At 33.3% G+C, this 21,542-nt stretch overlaps 1 protein-coding gene across 4 annotated transcripts in view; it reads right to left on the bottom strand.

Annotated features, from left to right (window-relative positions):
* Positions 1 to 21,542, bottom strand: part of MLLT10 (MLLT10 histone lysine methyltransferase DOT1L cofactor) — a 218,202-nt gene that overhangs the window by 44,152 nt on the left and 152,508 nt on the right. For all 4 annotated transcript variants that reach the window (XM_052001709.1, XM_052001711.1, XM_052001708.1 and 1 more), the window contains one exon: positions 7,716 to 7,894. In XM_052001709.1, the coding sequence (XP_051857669.1) occupies positions 7,716 to 7,894 (179 nt within the window). The remainder of the gene's footprint in view (positions 1 to 7,715; positions 7,895 to 21,542) is intronic.

The following is a 21,542-nucleotide window of genomic DNA, read 5'->3' as shown; positions in this document are numbered from 1 at the left end:
GCCCATGAAGACAAACCCAGAAACTGTAAGAACTAATACAAATTACAAAATGCTGTTCAGACAAATAGTCAGATGTAAACAAATTGGGAAAGAGTAACTGTTCATGGGTAGGCAGAGCCAACAAATAAAATGATGATTCTACCTAAATTAACTTACTCATTCAGTGCCAAACCAATCAAAATACCAAAAAATCTATTTTATATAACTGGAAAATAGCAACAAAATTCATCTGGAAGAACAAGGTCAAGAATATTAAGGGAATAAATGAAAAAAAATTTTTTAATTATATTACAAAGCAATAATCATCCAAACAATATAATACTGGCTTAAAAAAAAAAAGAGTAATGGATTACTGGAATTGATTAGATATTCAACAGAAACTTACTAGTTTAGACAAAAACAAAGATCCAAGATTTGGGGACAAGGAATCACTATTTGACAAAAACTACTGAGAAAACTGGAAAGTAGTATAGCAGAAATTATGTATAGAACATCTCACATCATGTACCTTTAAGGTCAAAATGGGTATATGATTCACACATAAAAGTAGTTCAAAGGAATGTTTTATTTATCAGATTTATAGAAAGGGAAGAACTTATGACTAAGAAAAAGCAAGTATTACAAAATATAACCAATGTAGCTAATATTGGAAGGCAGGCATAAAACTGGGGGAAAAAATTTTTACATTATGTCTATGAGAAAGGGTCCATTTTTCAACTATACAGAGGACTGAGTCAGGTTTATAGAAATACAGGTCATTACATTACCCAATTGATAAATGATCAAAGGATATGAACAGGCAGTTTTCAAAATAAGTCTACTTATGAAAAACTGCTCTAAATTTGCTACTGCTTAGAGAAATACAAATAAAACATCTCTTAGGTACATCTCATACCCATTAAATCAGCTAATATGATAGGAAAGAAAGATGACACATATTGGATAAGATGTGAAAAAAAACAGGGATGCTAACTAATGCACTGTTGGTGGATATGAGTATTGATCCAACCAATCTGGAGAACAATGTGGAATTATGCCTAGAAGGCCGTGGAACTTTGCATACATTTTGATCCAGTGCATATCATTACTAGAGCTGTACCTCTAAGGAAATTATGTTTCCATTATATTAATAATCAATTATTAGAACACAGGCTTATTTCCTCTGTAGGTCCTAACCCTTAGGATACATACTTTGGGACACAATTCAACTGAACACTTGTGTTCAGTGTAAATAAAATCTAATCTAGGTAAATTCCACGCCCAAAGCATAAAGGACATCCTTAAACTCCTCTCCTGAAGTGGACAGAAACCCAGCTAATGAAAGAGAAAACCAACCAGAGTGGTCTGGAGAGAGAGGGATGCCTTTGTCAAGGTTAGCTGGAGGCAGCAGAGTCTAATGATCAGAACATTTTCTCAGCAAGAGGAATTGAAGAATTTTAGCCCATTTCCTCATTAATATACTCATCCCCTCATTAATTGTTTATCATCAGGACTGATTTCTCATGTGAGGGATATACTGAGAAAAACCATCGATCACTAATTTATTATCAGCTAATCTAATTAATAAATTGATTATAAATTACTCAGAAATACATCTCTTGGGTTTTTCAATAGTCTCAACCCTAAAGAAATAAAAAGAAAAGGAAAAGAACTTTTTAAGTACTAAAATATTTAGTAGTTGTTGTTATTCAGTTAGTGTGTGACTCTTTATAAGGTCTTATTGAGGGTTTTCTTGGCAGAGGCACTGGAGTAGTTGGCCATTTCCTTCTCCAGCTCATTTTACACATTTTACACATGAGGAAACTGAGAAAACAGGCTCTGACTTGCCTGGGTCATTTAGTAAATTTGTCTTGAGGTCAAATTTGAATACAGATCTTTTGACTCCAGGTCTGGCAGGCTGGCTTAACTGCTTTGCTGCCCAAATACAATGGTCAGAAGGGGGATTCAAACCCAGGCCTTCAAGGAGAATAAGTTATGGTATTTGATTTTTGATGGAATACTATTTTGCTATAAGAAAGTAAAATGAGAAGAACCAGGAAAACATACACAGTAATAGCAATATTGTATGATAGTCAAATGTCAATAGCTTAGCAATTCTCAATGAAGCAAGGTAATTCTGAAGAACTTATGATGAAAAAAAATGTATAACTGATAAGAATCTAAAAACAGACAGAAGCATATTTTTTAAAAAAAAAAACCGTTTTTATTACTCGAGGCAGCTAGGTGGAGCAGTGGATAAAGGAGGGCACCAGCCCTGAAGTCAGGAGGACCTCAGACATTTAACGCTTCCTAGCTGTGTGACCCTGGGCAAGTCACTTAACACCAATTGCCTTAGCTAAGACAACAACAACAACAACTTTATTATTCTTGGCTTTTTTGGAATGTTTTCTTTCGCAACATGGCTAACATGGAAATGTTTTTATCTGGTTGCTGATGTGTAATCTATATAAAATTGCTTGCCTTCAGGAAAGAGGGGTAAAGAAGGAAGGGAAATGAATTGGAATCTCAAAAATTTTAAAAACAGATGTTAAAAATTTTTGTTTACATGTAGTTTAAAAACTCCCCTTTGGGGAGGGCAGGTAGATGGTGCAGTAGATGGAGCACTGGCCTCGAAGTAAGGAGAACCCAAGTTCAAATCCTGCTTCAGATACTTGTTAATACTTATTAGCTGTGTGACTCTGGGCAACTCACTTAAACTCAATTATTTTGCTTAAAAAGGAGAGGAAAAGGGCACTATTATTTCCCAATTGATAAATGGTCAAAAGGACATGAACAATTTCATGACAAAGAAATTAAAGCCATCTATAGTTATAAAAAAAAATGCTCTAAATCATAACTGATTAGAAAAATGCAAATTAAAACAAATCTGAAGTACCATTTCATATCTCTCATTGGCTAAGATGAAAGGAAAACATAAAGATAAATGTTGGAGGGGGCATGGGAAAACTGGGACACATTGTTGGTGGAGTAGTGAACTGACCCAACCATTCTGGAGAGCAGTATGAAACTGTGCCCAAAGGGTTATCAAACTGTGCTTGCCATTTGATCCTTTAGTGCCATTCCTGGGCCTGTATCCCAAAGAGATTACCAAAAAATATCATATTTGCAAAAATGCCATGTGTATCCAGAAAGAGAACTATGGAGATTGAATCAACACATGCTATGTGCATTCCTCCCACCCCCGTTTTCTTCTGCTTTTTTTTTTTCCTATTGTGATTTTTCCCTTTTGGTCTGATTTTTCTCTTCCAATATGATTCATAAGGAAATATGTAAAAAAATGAATGGTCATGTAAAACAAAAACAGAAAAGGAGGGACTTAAAAGCATAGCTGAGGGAAGGGTGAGAAACTCTTTTAAATATACTTATGTGTGTATATGTACATTTTCATTTATAAACACATTACATATATGCAGCATATATGCATATTTAGACCAGGGGTTCTAACTCTGGGTCCAGGGACCTTGGATCCATAAATATGACTGGGGAAAGAAAATTACATCTTTATTTACTCTAATCTCTATCTGAAAATTTGCATTTCCTACAATTAAGAATGTGAGTAATAAACTATTTTTCTAAGAAGGGATCCACAGGCCTCACCAGACAGCCAAAGGGGTTTATGAGGAAAAAAAAATTTTTTTGAAGGAACCTTTATATCTCTGATTCAGACATTATCAAATGAGATATTATTTGCAGAGCATTATTTATTAGCACAGGGTCTGGAAGATGGCTAACTTACAAATACTTTTTCATCTTATTTCCTATTGTTCAAATGTATTTACTTTTTAAATTTTCTACTGCCTTCAATCCTCTCACTTATATCTTTTCATAAGGAATTCTTGAGGGTTTTTTATTTTATTACATATCCATTTCCCCTCCAGTAGTATATACTGTTTTACAGTTTAATTTATTCTTGGTTGTCTTAATTTTTTGCCATTTAGAATACTGTGTCTTAACATTATCTGTCTTACACCACAGTTGCAATACTCTTCTGTGATGCTGAATACTTCTGTGGTACTTGAAAGTTATTTCTGGATTCATGCTGTCATTTTTCTTTAACCTGGAAGCTGTGGGTTTTGGCTCTAACATTCTGATACTTTTTCCTTTGTGATTCCTCTTCAAGGATTGCCTCATGGATTCTTTTTTATTCTGACTTTTCTCTTCTGATTCTAAATGTTCCAAGCAGTTTTTTTTTTTTTTTTTTAATGACTCCTTGAAACAGGACATAGTTTTTCAGGAAGTCTAATGGTGGCACATGGCATTCAAGAAGTCCAATGAATTTTAAATCAATTCTCCTACAGCCATTTACTCGATTTTTTTTAAAAAAAATATACTATTGCAGTTTTTCTTTTAGTTTAATTTTCTGTTTTATTTCTTTTTCTCCCAGAATCCTTTTCTCCTAGAATAATTTTCCTGAATTATTTTTTCCATTCCATTTTTCATTGTCTCCTACTTGTATGAAGTCTTCCAAATTCTGTTCTAAGCTAGTTATCTGCCTTCAACTTTTTTCCAGAGTCTTTTAGGATTTTTAACACTAACAATTAATAACAATACTATAAATCATTTTTCTTAAGTGACAAAATAGTCATATTTATTTTTATATCTAAAGAACCTAAAAATTCATAATTTCATTACATTCAAGTAATTAAATATAGAACTCTAGAGATAGGTTAAAAAAAATTTTATACTCTTAGTGGTAAAGAAGATAGGGTAGTGGGGACTTTCCACCAGGGCCTATGTACAAAAAAAAAAAAAAAAAAAAAAAAAAAAAAAAGCTAAGCTTAAAACTTCATTAGCAACAATATTTTAAAGTAATAAAGTCCAGGTTTTTTTTTTCCCCAAAGGCAGTTCTCTCTAATCAAACTTCTCTTAAGCCCAAGGGTGAAGTATCCCTGTCATCTACTTTCTACTATATTTAATTACTTTCTCTTACCCTTACCAGCACACCTTCAGTTCTCTGTCTCTCCACCAATTACTTTTTTTGTCTTGATATCTCCATTCTACCGTAGATGCCTTAGTCACAAAAGTTCCTAGTTATGGTTCTATCTTCATAAGTGAATGCCTATGAATTTAAGGGGTTTTTTTTGGTCTTATTATTTATAAAAGCTTCTGAGTAAGGGCTTACCACAATGTAAATACAATATATACAAAACTGGAACAGAAGTTCAAAGTTCATTAGTATTTTTGGAGTGATCAAATACTCCAAATTGTTTTTTCTCTGGCCACCTCTCTGTTTTGGATGAAAAAAATTGCCACTGGTTCAAATTCTAGGTCTTCTATGTAGCTACCCTTTTGCCTTTGTATTGCTGTGGAAAAAGCAGTGTTATTTAAAGTCAAGAGGACCAGGTTTCAGAGGTCAGTTATACAAGTTATTACCTGTGTGATGTTGGGCAAGTCATTTTTTAATGTCTGGTGAAGGGGTTGAACTACATGACCACTAATATGTGAATGACTTCTTTAGGTTTCATTTTGCTTATCTATACAGTGATTTCTGAGGCTCTGAAAATTTCCAGATTATATGATCCAATAAAGTGAATGCCATTTCCTTTTTACATATGCCGCCTCCTCAAATTCTTCCAAAATGGTCCAGTATAGGATTTTGTTAAGTTTGATAGTATAAACGACATAAGAATGAGTGAGCCATTTTTATAGGACTCCTAATTTTTTTTTTTTAAGATTTCTACCATTTGTCAATACACTCCTCCTTTTGTAAAAAAGTATACATATTTCATACTCTCCATGCAAATTACTGTATAACAAAATGGCTAGACTTTCTGTGTGGAGCTATATAGTATGTGAAGTGCATAAATCCTACCCATTGGCATTTTCTTCCTGAGTTATTTTGAAATGGGTTTTTTGGGTATATTTTTAATGGCTGCAATATGGTAAAATATACTATAATATAGATGAGCTCTACTTCCTTCCTTCTATCCCTGCAGTCATTTTCATCCTTCTCTACCTGTTCCTTTGCTCACAGAATGTAATGTATGTAGCCATATATTTTCTATCAATGTATTATAAACCTTCTAATCTGTTTTTGTACTTTTTATATTGTTCATATACGTTTCCTAGGATATTGAATAAATTTAGTCTTATTTAGGGGAAAAAAAAAGATCTAATATAATCAAACTTTAAGAATCTCACATGTTGAGAAATATATAAACGTTGGCAAATCTTAAAACGTGTTCTATTTAATATTTTACTTGTACTTATAAAAGGAAGGGAATGATTCAAAGACCAAATTTGGAGTGTTCTGTTCACCAATATGCCTTATGTACGGAAGGGAATCTCATTACTAGAATCACATATATACACATTCAAATATATAATCAAAATCAAAATTTTTTCATCTGATGCATTTAATTTCAGCCATTAAAAGACAAATATCTGTCTTCCCAAAGACAGAATAAAAGGTCATATCCAGTGATTTTTGGTTTCTTTCCCCCCCCGCCCCCCAAGCTATACATTGTTTCATCAATCACCATGGATGGTTGTGAGGCAAAAAAAGCGATAATAGAGTTTTGCACCATTACTCTTACAATGTCAGGAGAATGTGGGGAAGACTTGTAGCATGTTTTAAGGATTTCCTGAGAAATTTTGGAGGATATGAACAAAAGTTGGAAAGTATGGGCAGGCATAGATGAATTGTTATGTAAATAAATGAGATCACAGACAGATTTGGTATAAGAGGTAAGTCACGCCAATAAATTCTACTTAACAGGAAGATCCACATTCATTGATTTTACCATACTGGGATATACCATACTGAATATTTCCCAAAATTAGTGGGAAGTCATTTAGGCTAGGAGAATTTTTTTCTTCAAAACATTAATACTAGTGTAACAAAATCTGCTGGATATTTCATTTTTAAAATGTTCAAAATTCACAACCAATACTTTCTAAGATGTTTAAAAAGGTTATAAAATAGTCCATATTGGGGCAGCTAGGTGGCGCAGTGGGTAGAGCACCAGCTCTGAAGTCAGGAGGACCTGAGTTCAAATTTGATCTCAGACACTTAACACTTCCTAACTATGTGACCCTGGCCAAGTCACTTAACCCCAATTGCCTCAGCAAAAAAAAAAATAGTCCACATCTTTAATCTTAACTGTTTAAAAATAGAAAAGAATTAATTTCCATTGAATAACTAAATTTTTCATATCACCCCAAGATAAATCTGAAAGAGACTTAAAAATCCCCAAAATGAAAATAATCTAATTCAATCACACCTTTTAATTTACCTTTTCCACAGTGTGGATAAAATAAGAAAAATAAAAGACCTGAAATCAGAGGATGTGGGTTCAAATACCTTACTACAATTGAGATCTTGTACAAGTTATTTCATTTCATCTGTAAAATAAGGGCAGTGGATTAAATGACCCTTTAAGATCTAAATCTATAACCTTCGATCTCTTTTGGACTTTGTCACCTCACTGTGTAAAAAAGAGGAGATTGGACTAATTGAAAGAAACAGTTTCTGAGGTTGCTTCCAAAGTTATATCTATGATCCTATGATCTTTTAAAATCTCCTCAAGCAGTAAAACCTATGATCCCTATGACATACATAAGAAAGAAATACATATTATTTCCCAATGGCCATATCAGCACAAATTATGATAAAAGGCAAGTTCCTGCTGATAATGTTTTGCAAAGGAGACAAAAAACAAGATTAAATGATAAGAATAAATCTAGTGACCTTCTAGATCACTGTAATTACTTGCCTGAGTTGTAGCAACAGCAGTGGTTATGGATGACGTGGCTGAAGGAGATAAACCTCCTACTTGTTGCAAATGACCAGAAGACTGTGAAGGCAAATGAGAACTGGAAACAGGAGTGCTAGATCCTGAGCCAGATACTGCATTTGGAAATGATACTGCTACATCATTGCTGCTGTAAATACCTAAAAGAAAAGAAATGCAATTTTCTTATGCTGGTAAAATATAAAATTAATCAGTAAGTTATAACAAAGTATCATATCTGATAAAATATAGGAAACAAAACTCCCATTAGTGGTTATGTTACACCTAACTTCCGAATATTGACTTTTCATGATCTTCAGCCTGTCCCAGTTAACTTTCAGAGATTAAAAATTCAATTTGGACAACTGATTAAAAATTATGCCTTTCAAAGGAGTAGGAAGTAGGCAAACACTTTTTTTCTCAATAGTATTTCATTTTTTTCAAATATATACATGTAAAGATAGTTTTCATTCTTTTCTGTAAGATCTTGTGCTCCAAATTTTTTCCCCCTCCCTCATTTCCTTCTTCCTAAAACAAGTAATCTGATATAAGTTATATATGTATAATCCATTTTAAATATACTTCTGTATTTGTCATGTTGTGCAAGAAAAATCAGACCCAAAGGGGGGAAAGAAAAAGTGCCTCTCCCCCACTCCCAAAAGGATGGGAGAATGGAATACAATGCTTTAATCAATATTCAGTTTCCATAGTTCTTTTTATGAATACAGATGGCAAAAGAAAACATTCACTTACAAAGTATGTGGAGGAAAGGCAGACATTTTATTGGTGTTGATGAAAAGAAGGAATGACTATAAGCAAGAACTTGTATCTTTTAAGCCAATTCCTTCTCCACTAGGAACTTGCTTTTCCATTATTCCTTCTCTCACCTTTACACTTTATTTATTTCCTTTCTTGCTGTATACAGCAATATATACTCAACTTTACCCCATCCTTAAAAAAAAGCAACAACAGTAGTAAAATTTATTTTAAAACTCCTTTAAATCCAATACATTTGCCTTGAAGTATCTTAATTTTTACCCCTTTGACTTCATCACTGAGAATTTAAGTATTAATGACAATGTTTTTTTTTCTCAACTCTCATACTTCTTTATCTTTCTGAATGTTGAGGCAATGCTGACCATTCCCTTTATAATATGAAGGCTATTTCCCTATCTTCCTCTGGATTCTCTGGAACATTCATTCAAAAACACCCCCACACACACACTCCCACCCAATAATCAACAAACATCTATTAAACAACTACCATTCAGAAGGCTAAAAGAAAATGGAATCAGATAACCAAGATTCAAATTGTACTTCTGACATTTAGTACCCATGTGATCTTGGGCAAATCATGTATTAGTCAACTGGGCCAAATATCTGCATCTGAAAAATGAGGGGGTCAGACCCAATGACCTCTCTCTGAGGTCCCTTTTAGCTTTGCCTTTATAGTCTTATGGACCAGGAACAGCGTTAGAACTAGAGGTACAGAGAACAAAGGTGAGACAATCTGTCCTTTATAATAGTTTTCTTGAACTGTGATCTCACATTGTTAGCTATCTCCTGGACAGCTCAACCAGGCTATGTTATTAGTATCTCAAATTCAACATGTTCAACAAAACTGATTATTTTACCTTCCATCTAAAGAAAATTTTGCTTACACTTCATGATTTTTGTTTATGAGTTCTCTATCTTCTCAGGTATTCATGTTTCACAATTTGAAAGTTATCCCCAACTCTCTCAATCTTCATATCTAATCAATTATTAGGTCTTGTTAATTCTACAACCAATCTTTTAACGACCCCTTTTTTTTTCATTAATAGCCCTTATCCTAGGTCAGATACTCACTCATCTAACATGGATAAATAACTTAAAATATCGAAGTTATTCTCTCTGCTTAAAATCAATCTTCTCTCCCAATCCATTCTCAATAGTCAAAATTATCTTATTTTAAGCCAAAGATCTGAACATGTTTTTAAAACACTGGTAACTACCTATTGCCTCTAGGAAAAAATGCAACTCTCTCCCTTCAACTTACATTTCTAGTCTCATTTCATCTCCCATGACCCATCTCTGTACCTTCAAACCAGCTGAATTCCATGCCTAGAATAACTATCCTTTAGACCTTTAAATCCTTGCATACTTCAAGTTTCAGGTTAAGTATCTATTTCCATGAAAAGCCTCCCCAGAGACCAAATATAATTTTCATCTTTCCCATCCAATATATATATGCTTAATTCTATGTGTGTATGTTTAAATTACTTCAAGGGAAGGATGATTTTTGGTTTTTGTATATGTGGTCCTTGGGCTTTGAAAACAGTAGACACATGGCAAATGTGTGTTGTATTTATCACAGAAAAAAAAACAGAACCCTAGGATTATATAGTATAAATTGCTCATGGCAAATGTGTGTTGTATTTAATTATCACAGAAAAAAAAAAAAAAACCCTAGGATTATATAGTATTATAAATATCAAAGGAGCACTTACGTCTCAAAAAGCAAAAATATATGAACATATTTGGTTGTAAAACAACACAATGAAATTTTACTTAATGTTACCAAATTTCTTTCTGACACTGCTTTTACCAAAGTCACCCTTCTGCTTAAATATTTCTATATAATAGTTCTTGAATCAGGCCCAAAGATTCAGAAACCTTTATATCCACTAGCAGTAAATACATTTGTCCTCCAGAAAATGTCACATCGACTTTTCTACCAAAACTTTATCAGTTTATGAGAACTGTAACCTATTAATTACCATCCTCTCTCAATTATCCGGACAAAAAGTCACAGATAATAATTGTCTGAAGTTTTTTAAAAGGGAAGATGGCTCAAGAGGAATCGGAGTTTATCAAAAGCAGAATTCTGACAATACAATCACAAAAAAATGCCAATGAAACAAAGGGAGAATTGTCTACCTGAAGGGAACCATATTACTGCACACTTTTCTTTGAGAAGTCCAAAGTTCTAATATCAGAAAATCTATGATGCCCACAATAAACTCAAAGATTGCCCAAAATAAAGGCCATAAAAAGGGAATTTTCAAAAGCTACATATTAAGAAAAACACAAAACAAAGAGGAAGCAATGTTTGTTACAGATGGGGCAATTAATGGCAGCAAATATAAAAGGTAGGGGGAAAAGTCTAACAGTATACTCCCAAATATGCAGATTTATTCCCAACAAAGGAATTAATATTATGTTGTGACATGATTTGCATCTACTACATAGGCGGTGAAGACTAGTCATAATTATATTTTTCTATCAAGAAGAAAAATATTGACTGAAAAGAATTAAAGCAAAATAATTAAGAGAACTTTGAAATCCAAAATAAATAAAGACAAAAATTATAACTGGACTAAATGATTTCAAGTCACAAGATGATTGAGTGAATGAAAGGAGGAGGCCTAAATTTCAGACATGATTACTCCATTGCTTCCTTCAAGTTCTAGATGAAATCTCACTTTCTACAAGAGCTTTTCCCAATTACTTTTCATGTTAGTGCCTTTCCTTTGTTAATCATCATCAATTTACCCTTTATGTAACTTGTTTGCATACACAGCAGTTTGAATGTTGTCACCTCCATTAGACTGTGAGTTTTTTGAGAACAGGGACTATCTTTCACCTTTCTTTGTAACCCCAGCACTTAGCACAGTGTCTGACACATAGCAGATATTTAATAAATGTTTCACTGAGTGAATGAACAGAAGTGCCCCAAGACTGGAAATATACAAACATTATTCCTAACATTCAAAATAGATATAGATCTTATTCCCTATACACTACATCACATACTACATACAAATAAAAGGGAATGAAATGCTTCATTTGGTTGGTAATTTACCAACATTAGACGACCACTCGTTAGAGATTTTGAAAGGAGACTCATATAAAGAATTGCTGTATGCAACAAGAGAAGTGTTTGGTTCTGCACACATATATTGTATCTAGGATATACTGTGACATATTTAACATGTATAGGACTGCTTGTCATCTAGGGAACGGGGTGGAGGGAGGGAAAAAGTAGGAACAGAAGTGAGTACAAGGGATAATGCTGTAAAAAATTACCCAGCCATATGTTCTGTCAATAAAAAGTTATAATAAAAATAAATAAATTAATTTAAAAATTTAGAAAAAAAATTGCTGTAGTGTTTCTTTCAACTCTATGATTAAATCTTTTTTGTTTTTAATAACTTTTTATTGATAGAACGCATGCCAGGGTAATTTTTTACAGCATTATCCCTTGCATTCACTTCTGTTCCGATTTTCCCCCTCCCTCCCTCCACCCCTTCCCCCGGATGGCAAGCAGTCCTTTACATGTTGAATGGGTTGCAGTATATCCTAGATACAATATATGTGTGCAGAACCAAACAGTTTTCTTGTTGCACAGGGAGAACTGAATTGAGAAGTTATTTATACCAGGAAGAAAAACAAAAATGCAAGCAGTTTATATTCATTTCCCAGTGTTCTTTCTCTAGGTGTAGCTGCTTCTGTCCATCTTTGATCAATTAAGGCTCTCTTTATCTAAGAGATCCGCTTCCATCAGAATACATCCTCAAACAGTATCATTGCTGAGGTATATAATGATCTCCTGGTTCTGCTCATTTCACTCAGCATCAGTTCATGTAAGTCTCGCCAGTCCTTTCTGTATTCATCCTGCTGGTCATTTCTTACAGAACAATAATATTCCATAACATTCATATACCACAATTTACCTAGCCATTCTCCAATTGATGGACATCCTTTCATTTTCCAGCTTCTAGCCACTACAAACAGGGCTGCCACGAACATTTTGGCACATACAGGTCCCTTTCCTTTCTTTAGTATCTCTTTGGGGTATAAGCCCAGTAGAAACACTGCTGGATCAAAGGGTATGCACAGTTTGATAACTTTTTGAGCATAGTTCCAAATTGCTCTCCAGAATGGCTGGATGTGTTCACAATTCCACCAACAATGCATCTATGATTAAATCCTTATGTCAAATGAAATTATAAATACATTAAACACACTTTACATAAAATATCTGAAAACTCATCATGTGAAGAGCAGAGAATATATTCATTTGGTATGTAACTCTAAAGAGCAAATATCAGAACTACAGAGGAATCTTTCTCAAATATGTGCTAATGTTCATTCCATGAAGGCTGATAGAGAAGAATCTAGACAGATATAATGGAAAAGGTAATGTATTCCAGGTAGACAGAATAGCAGAAAGGCGGCATAAAGCATAAATTCTAGTAAACAGTTGTAATCCACTTTGGCTTAAGGATGACTATGGTAAAGAGTAAAATAAGAATACAAAGTAAGTTTGAATCACATGGTAGTAGCATCTGAATGGGAAGTTAAAGAAAAATTACCTTTCATTAGGTAAGCAAGAAAGATATATTGAATGTGATATGCTCAGGCCTCTGTGTTTAAAAAAAAAAAAATTCCTTTGGGAAAAAATGAAGGTTGGGTTGTTATCTTTTGGAGAAGGATAGGGGAGAGATTAGCTGAAAGTTGTCAGAATGGTTTGGGAGAGAAGAAATGAGAAACTTCTAAATGTCACTGGGATCTAGGAATAAGCAGCATTTAAGTTGTTTCTTTTGTTTACTTAAAACTTTTAGGAGTCTGAAGGTTCAAGTTTTACTTTCTTATGATTGAGGAAAAAAATGGAAAAATCATGAATAATAAACTGAAGGCATTAGTGAAGAAGTATTTTTCAGTGTGCATTTGATCTATAAAATAGGACTTCTTAAAAATAACCCTTAAGCATTAGACTTTTGGGGGAAGGGATAGGGTTGGGCTACACATACATGCATGAACAAAGCTGGCATGCATTAATTGGAAAATATCCATCTGCCCTGTTTTCAAGTGCAGAGTAATTTAATACATCATATGCTATCTCTCAACTGATCCTAAAGTATTTTCAAAGATATATGCCCTAAAGGAACAGGAATATATTACTGAGTCACAGAAAATGATCAAGGATTCTTCAGAAGGAATAAAAGAGAAGGGTGATAGATGGGTGAGGAAAGCATAAAATTAGTGCCCCAGGAATCTAGGAGGATGACAGACAGAGAAGCAATATAGAAATAGTACGAAGCATTTACTAACTGCAAAGTTTGATTCAGAAGATATAGGTCAAAGTAAAGATATGACCAATTAGAAACATTAAAAACTAAAAACTCATCCTAAAGACTGACTGTGACAAAGCAGGTATGTTCTATTGACTACCAGTCTTAATAATGAAAGCCTGGGATGCTACATTAAAAGGAAGAACTTACCTAGGGATATCAAGAGGAGGTTGATGAACCCAGTTAATTGGCTGGAAAATGTACTAGACTTCTTTAAATTTATATTAAATACATTGTTTAAATTAGCTTAAATACTATATCAAGCATGTATCTTTTTTTTTAAGTGCACACTTGTCTCTATACAAAAGTCTCTTTCTGACTTTCTCACAGAATGACTACACATAGATTTGCAAATTCTACCAAAGATTCTCTTTTTACTGTTCTTATAAGTGAAAGATAGGCAGAGTAGTAGACTAGAGAATAAAAACACTAAAGTTCAGAGGACTTGGGTTTAAATTTCAACTCTGGTTGAGATCTGGAGCAAGATCTGTGATATCTAGGTTTCTATTTCTTCATAAAGGATAGAAATCCACCTTCTGACAGAAAAGCGATTCGACAGACTTTACTTATGAATGTGATCAAATATTATTGTTTTATAAGAAGGATGAAGGGGATAGATTCAGAAAACCTGGGGAAGACTTGTGTGAACAGAGGCAAAAAGAAGGGAACAGAACCAGGAGGATAATTATACTGTGACAATAATACTGTAATGATAATCAACTTTGAAAGACTTAGTAACTTTGGCCAACACAGCGATTCATCAAAATTACAAAGGGCTCATGATGAAATACACTATGCACCTCCAGAGAAAACTGATGGACTCAAGAGGATATATAGCTTTAATCTTATTTCCTTCTTTCTTTTTTCTTGACATGATGGCTAATGTAGAAATGTATTTTGCATGACTATATATAATTTGTAATAGGTTTTATTTTTCTTACCTTCTCAATAAGTGGAGAAGGAAGAAAAATTGAATTAAAAATAAAAAAAATTAATGTTCTATGGACATTTCAAATTAAACATATCCAAGGCAAACTCATCTCCCTAACCATATCCCCCTAGCTCAACCTTCTACCAAATTTTTTCATTTCTACTAAAAGCACAATCAACTTTTTATTGGAAAACCTTGGTATTATTCTTGGCTTTTTAGTCTCCTTCCCTTCATTACCAAGATATTACCCTTTACATACCCAATCAATTGCCAAATATATTAGTTTTTACCTTGTTCTACAACATCTCTTTTATCTACATTTCTCTATTCACAACATTCATTTGCCTAATTTTAGCCATCACTACATCTCATCTGGTCTATTTCAAAAGTCTATGAATCAACCTCCCTATCTATAGTCTTTTCCTTCCACAATGCTGCCAACTATTTATATATACATAACACAGAGAACAACTTATTTCACTCCCTAATAACAAATTCTAGAGTTCCTATATATTTTCTTTAGCATTATAAAACACCTTCATTTGACATTAGAACCTTTCCCTATTTGAGTCAAATATGTCTTTCTTTTTTAAGAATGTGGACAAGTAGCTATACACACACACACTCTCTCTCTCTCTCTCTCTCTCTCTCTCTCTCTCTCTCTCTCTCTCTCTCTCTTTTTCTCTCTCTCATCTCATTACTATCTTTTTCTGTAACACCTACTAACATGCTCAAGTCCCTTCTACTCTTGGGGAAAAAAAATACCCACCCACCTTCACTTCGCCCTTCAAAGTACTGTCTTCTCTTTTCCTTTTCATAACCGAATTTTCATGAAAAGTTTTCTCTACTCTTTGCTTCAAACTGCTTATTGTTCATTTATTTCTCAAAAACTTGCCATCTAACCTTTGATTCCGTCAAGAGAATAAAACTATTTTCACAAAGGTTAGGACAAATTCCTTAATTGCTAAGGCTAGTATCAATCAATGACTCAAATAAGTATCTATTAAGTACTACAGAATTTGGGATACAAGTACAAATAATGAAACAATTCCTACTAGCAAAGAGTTCTAATAGAGGAGACAAGTACATTTGGAAATATATATAAACAGAAAGATAAAACGAATAAGTAAAAATTATACAAAGTAGTTAAATACAAGTCAGTCTGGGAGAGTACTAACAGTAGGAGGAAACTAGAAAAGGCTTTAAAGACAGAAGATGATGTTACAGTTATGTCTTACAGGAAGAAAAGGGCTCTATAAGATAAGAAGCAGGAGGGAGTACATTCCAGGCATGGTTGATATTCAATGCAAAAGGCACAGAGATGGAGGATAGAGTATTGTGTACGATAAATATAGAAAATTAGTTCAGCTGATCCAAAATATGGGGTAGGTAGAAGGAAAGAGAGCAATACTCAATGAGGATGGAAAGATAGGGTGGGACCAGATTGTATAAGGTTTTAAAAGCTAAACAGAATTGATCAAGTAGTACAACGGCATCGTCGGAACTGCACTTAAGGAAAATTACTTTTGACAGTAGTGTGTAGAAAGAAATAGAATAGAGATATGAAAGACCAATTAGAAAGTTGCTGCAATAATCTAGGAAAATGAGAATCTGAATGAGCTACCATTAATAACTCCAAACTTCCATATCATCTGTTAAAGGAATCAATATCCTTCAAACTGGTCACATTCACAATACTTTGAAACAATCCTTGACTTGTCCCATTTGCTTAACCATTTTGCATCCAGGTAAGCCAGTTTTGCTCACCATACATCTACAACAATCTCTTCAATCCATTCTCTATTTTCTAGTCATAAAGTCATTCAGTTCAATATCTTATCCTAAATTATGCACATAAGATTTTTAACTGAACATCCTGCTTTGAGTCTACTCTCTTCAATGAATTCTCCAGAGATGCAAAAGTTATCTTTTTAAGACATGGATCTAAAATATGCTGCTATCTGCTCAAAAATCTTCAACATTTCCTGATATGCCTCAAAGAACAGAACAAAATTCCTAAAGCTAGCATTTAAGGAGCCACAATGTATGACCCCAACCTTCATTTTCAAACTACTGATATTATTCTTTACTTTGATACCTCATATATTTGCTATTTCATTCAACTTAACAAGTCATTCCCTATACAATTTTATCTCCTTTACCTTATACCTAGAAGGAACTTCCTGCTCATTTCCACCTCTAGAATCTATACTTTGACAATTTGTCAATTCTTTGATAGTTCAGAGACTAGCTCTTCTGTGAAGAGCTACTATCAATGTTGTCTTTAAATTACCTTATTTTTTTTTCTATGTACCTGTTCTATATGCTCAGTAGAATGTAACTTTGAGACTATCAGATGTTTTGTTTCAGTCTCTAATAAGTTATATTATATACACACAATTACTCTTAGAAAAACTAAATAGAAATGAAGTTTTAAAAAAGCAAACTGAGGAAAACCTTAAAAACAAAAGTTATATAAAAGTGGGATGGTTTGCCTCAGGAAATAGTGGGTTCCTGGTATATGTACATGTATGTACACATGTATAACCTATAAAAATTGCTTACTATCTCAGGGAAAGGGGTGGTGAAAAAGAAAGGGAAAAATTTTGCAACTCAAAATTTTATAATAATGAATGTCTAAAATTGTCTTTACATATAATTGGGGGGAAAATAAATTTATTACCAAAAAAATAAGACGTTCTCTCTCACCAGGTCTCCAAACAAGGGGGTCAATTAACTACTTTTTGGCAAAACTATATAAGAATATGGATTAGAGTAGGTGGCTCTCTTTTGAAGTCTTTACCCACTCTTAAGTTATATGATTTTCAATTTTTCAAAAAAAGCACCATGAATTAGGATTTTAGTTAAGAAATTGAATGGAAATCAAATGGAAATTGTTTCCTATAAATATATCCCAAACAAGCTCCCAGATCTTCCTAAACTTTTACCACCCCACTAGTTTTAACATTTCTTTTCATATTCTTAGGCCATCATGGAGCTAAACTGATGTAATACACTTTTAAAACAAGAATAACATGAAATGAGCTCTATACCGTAAGCAAAACCATGTATCACATACACAGGACACAAATGTATCATGAATCCATTTCACAAAGTATCTCATACTTAGATGAAAAAAATATATATATAAATTCCATGCTTTCAGACCTCCTTGTCTTTGTTTCCTTCTGAACACCTGTTCATTAAAACTTCCATTAAAAACTGATATGGGGAAGGGAGGAGTGTGTGGTGCAGGGAAGAAGAGAGTTAAAGAAAAGGGGATAAAAATCACAAATAAATAAACATAGTAATAAAATAAAATTAACTATAGTAGCCTTTGACACAAATTCACTTTGGAAGACAGATTAAACATGCCATCACAATCCTCTAGAGACATGGTTGACCATTGGTTTCATATTAGCATTCCTAAGAACTCTTTCTTTTCTCTTGACTTTGCTCATTTCATCAGTTTGTACTACCCAATATCCTTGAAACTATCCTTTAGTTCCTTCTATATCACAATAAGAGCCTATTAAATTCATATGCCAAAATTAGTTCAGGCATTTCCCAGTTGTTGAGGTTATTAGATTCTAGATTCTTTTCTTTTTCTCTTTTAATTCCCCCTAGAAAATCAGAAAGTTTGTTTTGCCTGAGGGTATTAACTTCCTCCCTTATAATCTTTTCCCTCCCTATATCCACTTGATTCCTTGTGTGAAGTTTTAATGTATTTCTACAGCAAAATGTTTCCGTGTTCAACCTTTTTTTATTTCAGCTCAGAGAAGTGAGGTTTATTTGATACACACTTGCCCTACTAACCAATCATTCCTGTATATGTATATATTCTTCTTCCCATGAACTCCAATAATGAGAATTAGCCATTTCAATGCCTCTTCCCTGCCACCATTTCAGTTTCTTCTTTTTACATTTCTCCCTCTTAAATGCTCAGAATGAAACGAATCCATGACCAAGCCCTCTGTTTTTCTTATTTAACCCCCTCAATACCTTTGAATACATTAAAGTTTCTTCTCTTCTTAAAATATTAATGCTGTAACACATGGATATCCTCTCTATTTCATATCATAAATTCACCTATGTTTTTCTGGACCCTTGTATTTGCATTTCCCTATTTAACTCCAGCCTTTATTCATGAGTGCTTAAAACCCTTCTATTATATTAAATTTTTTTTTCTGTAGAATTATATCTAGCTGGGAAGAATTTTACTCTTGGTTATATGCCCCTGACATTTACCTTTTGGAATACTGTATTCCAATATATGTTCTGGCTTTGAGAAATTGCTAAGTCCTATGTAACCCATTTTCATTGTTATTTTAACTTTTTTCTGGACACTTAACAGAAATTTTCCTTTCAAATGGGAATTCTGAATTTGAGCTACAGCACCCCGGGACTTTTTCTTTTGAGGTTTCTTTCACAATTGTCCTATTATTTCAATTAATTTGGGTATTTTCCTTCAGGATATTATGAAATGTAGTGTCAAGGCTTTAAAAAACAAACAGCTTTCATGGAATCCAGTGATTCTTAAATTATCATTCCTTGATCTCTTTTCCAGGCCAGATTGTTGTTGTGGTTTAAAGAAAAAAAGCATATATATCTTACATTTTATTTTACTTAAAAAAAAAAAAACTTAATTTCTTGCTCTATCATGGAATTATTGATTTTACTCAGTCTTTTTTAGTTTTTTTAGTTTTACTTGTTAATATTTACCACTTTCTGTTAAAAGCTACTTATTCTCCTTTCAATTTCTCCTAGAGATTTTTATTCTCTTCTCAATTTCCTTACTTTGAATATCCACTTGTAACTGTTGCAATTACTTTCTCCTTGTAGGCTGCATTTTGGAGTAGGTCTAAATAAAAAGTAAATCTTTATAGAAGTTGATATTTTATTTGGTTTCTCTAGCCTTAGATCTTGAACTGGAACTTTGTACCAAGGTCATAAACCTTGGATGGCCTGTGATCCTGTGAACCCAATATTCAGAAAGCTGCATCTTCAAGGCCCTCTGTTGTGTCTCAGACAAGCACGAGGGACCTTGGGTTCCAAAAGTTAGCTTGGTGAGTCCTGGTCCTCTAACTCAAGACTCCCAAAAGCTAGCCTGGTTGAGTCCTGGTCCTCTGACTTGAAATTCCCTACCACCCACTGGTCACTAATGCATCACAAGGCTTCTAGGGCCTCTAGAGTCAGTTTCTAATTATTGTGGTGCTTTCTATTGGATCTTTTAGCTCTTACCAGCTTCCAAACACAGTACATTTCTCTGTCCTAGAGCTGATTGGCTCAGAGGCTTGTTTAACTGTGTCATCATCATGTTCCTGGTAATCTTTTTTCCAAGCAGGACTTTCAAAACATCAAAAGTAGAAAGCATGCAGGATAAGCTTAGTATACCCAACCCTTAATTCTAGGAGCTGGAATTGTGATTTCAATGATGTGAGGATCTTCTAAAAAGAAACTCCCTTTACTGATACAAGTCGGCACCTTTTCTGCAACTCACTGGCTTAGAGTGTTGCCTAGTGTACTAAGAAAACTATCACAGGCACCAAGTCAGTAGGTATCAAAAGCTGGATATCAACTCAAGTATTCCCAGTTAAAAGGAATCTCTCTATTCATGATGCCACAATACAAAATAAAAAGAAGTGAAAAAGAAATCTGAATGGGGAAAGAAGTTACCAACTAAGAGATTAGTTAAAATGGAATATAAAACTTTAATAGACGCAAAGTAGAATCTGTTATTTTCAATAGGGTATGATCTCTGTCATTAGAAGGTCAACTAAACTGACACTCTACTAATGATCATCAAATGAAAAATTTTATCTATATATATGCAAATTATCCTAAACATAGTTAATTATAGTAAGTAGGAACTGTTACTAGCTTGGCCACATATTTAGCTGTTAGCCCCCAATTAGTTGCTGCATAAATGACTGCATATATCTACAAGAGCCAGGTTAATGTAGGTCTGTGAAAATTTATAACAGTGATTAGAAAATATACTAAGATATATGCTCTATTCATACAAGACTTTGCCTTTGTGGAAAAAAATTTAGAAATAAATATTATATAAATATGTGCTCAACAATATGATTTATAAAATCATATAAATATGAAAAGCTATTCTTGAAGTGTATACACACTCAATACCCTTTTTTAACTGCTATTCTATCCTTGGAATTGATTTTTTTTATATCTGTAGGTATATTTGATGTCTTTTCACCCCCAACTAACTCCCTCTAGAACTTTTCTTTTAGGGGTAGCATAGCACATTAGGAAAGAAGGATTCAGAGGAGCTGCATCTGCCACTTACTCCATGTAACTTTGAGTCCCTATACCTTCATTAATAAATGTTACATTTATTCCTTCATTCCTTCACTTCTTTGGAATTCAATTTTCTCATCAATAAAATGAATGGGCTGGATTACATAAATTGACTAATAAATATTTATTAATTTATTTATTTAATAAGTTAAATATTTATTAAGTACCTACTACTTTAAAAGTACTCTACTCTAAGACTTCTCTTAGTGTATAATGCCATTTTCAAATATTGATAAGCAGCTGTTAGCATAAATTTAATGTCATCTTTCTAACTTATTTACAAGTATGAATTGTTACTGCATAAAGAACTTAAAATTATCAAAATGATGATAGTCACATAAAAATTCAATTTCAATTTCACTTTAAACAACTTGGTTTTGGTAATGAATTCTAATTCAAAAACAAAAAAAAAATTCTTTCATTTACTCATTCATCTAAAAG

Source organism: Antechinus flavipes, chromosome 5 (assembly GCF_016432865.1).
Source record: "Antechinus flavipes isolate AdamAnt ecotype Samford, QLD, Australia chromosome 5, AdamAnt_v2, whole genome shotgun sequence".
NCBI lineage: Eukaryota > Metazoa > Chordata > Mammalia > Dasyuromorphia > Dasyuridae > Antechinus > Antechinus flavipes.
Note: the sequence above shows the minus strand (reverse complement) of the source record. Positions and strands in the feature narration are given on the sequence as shown.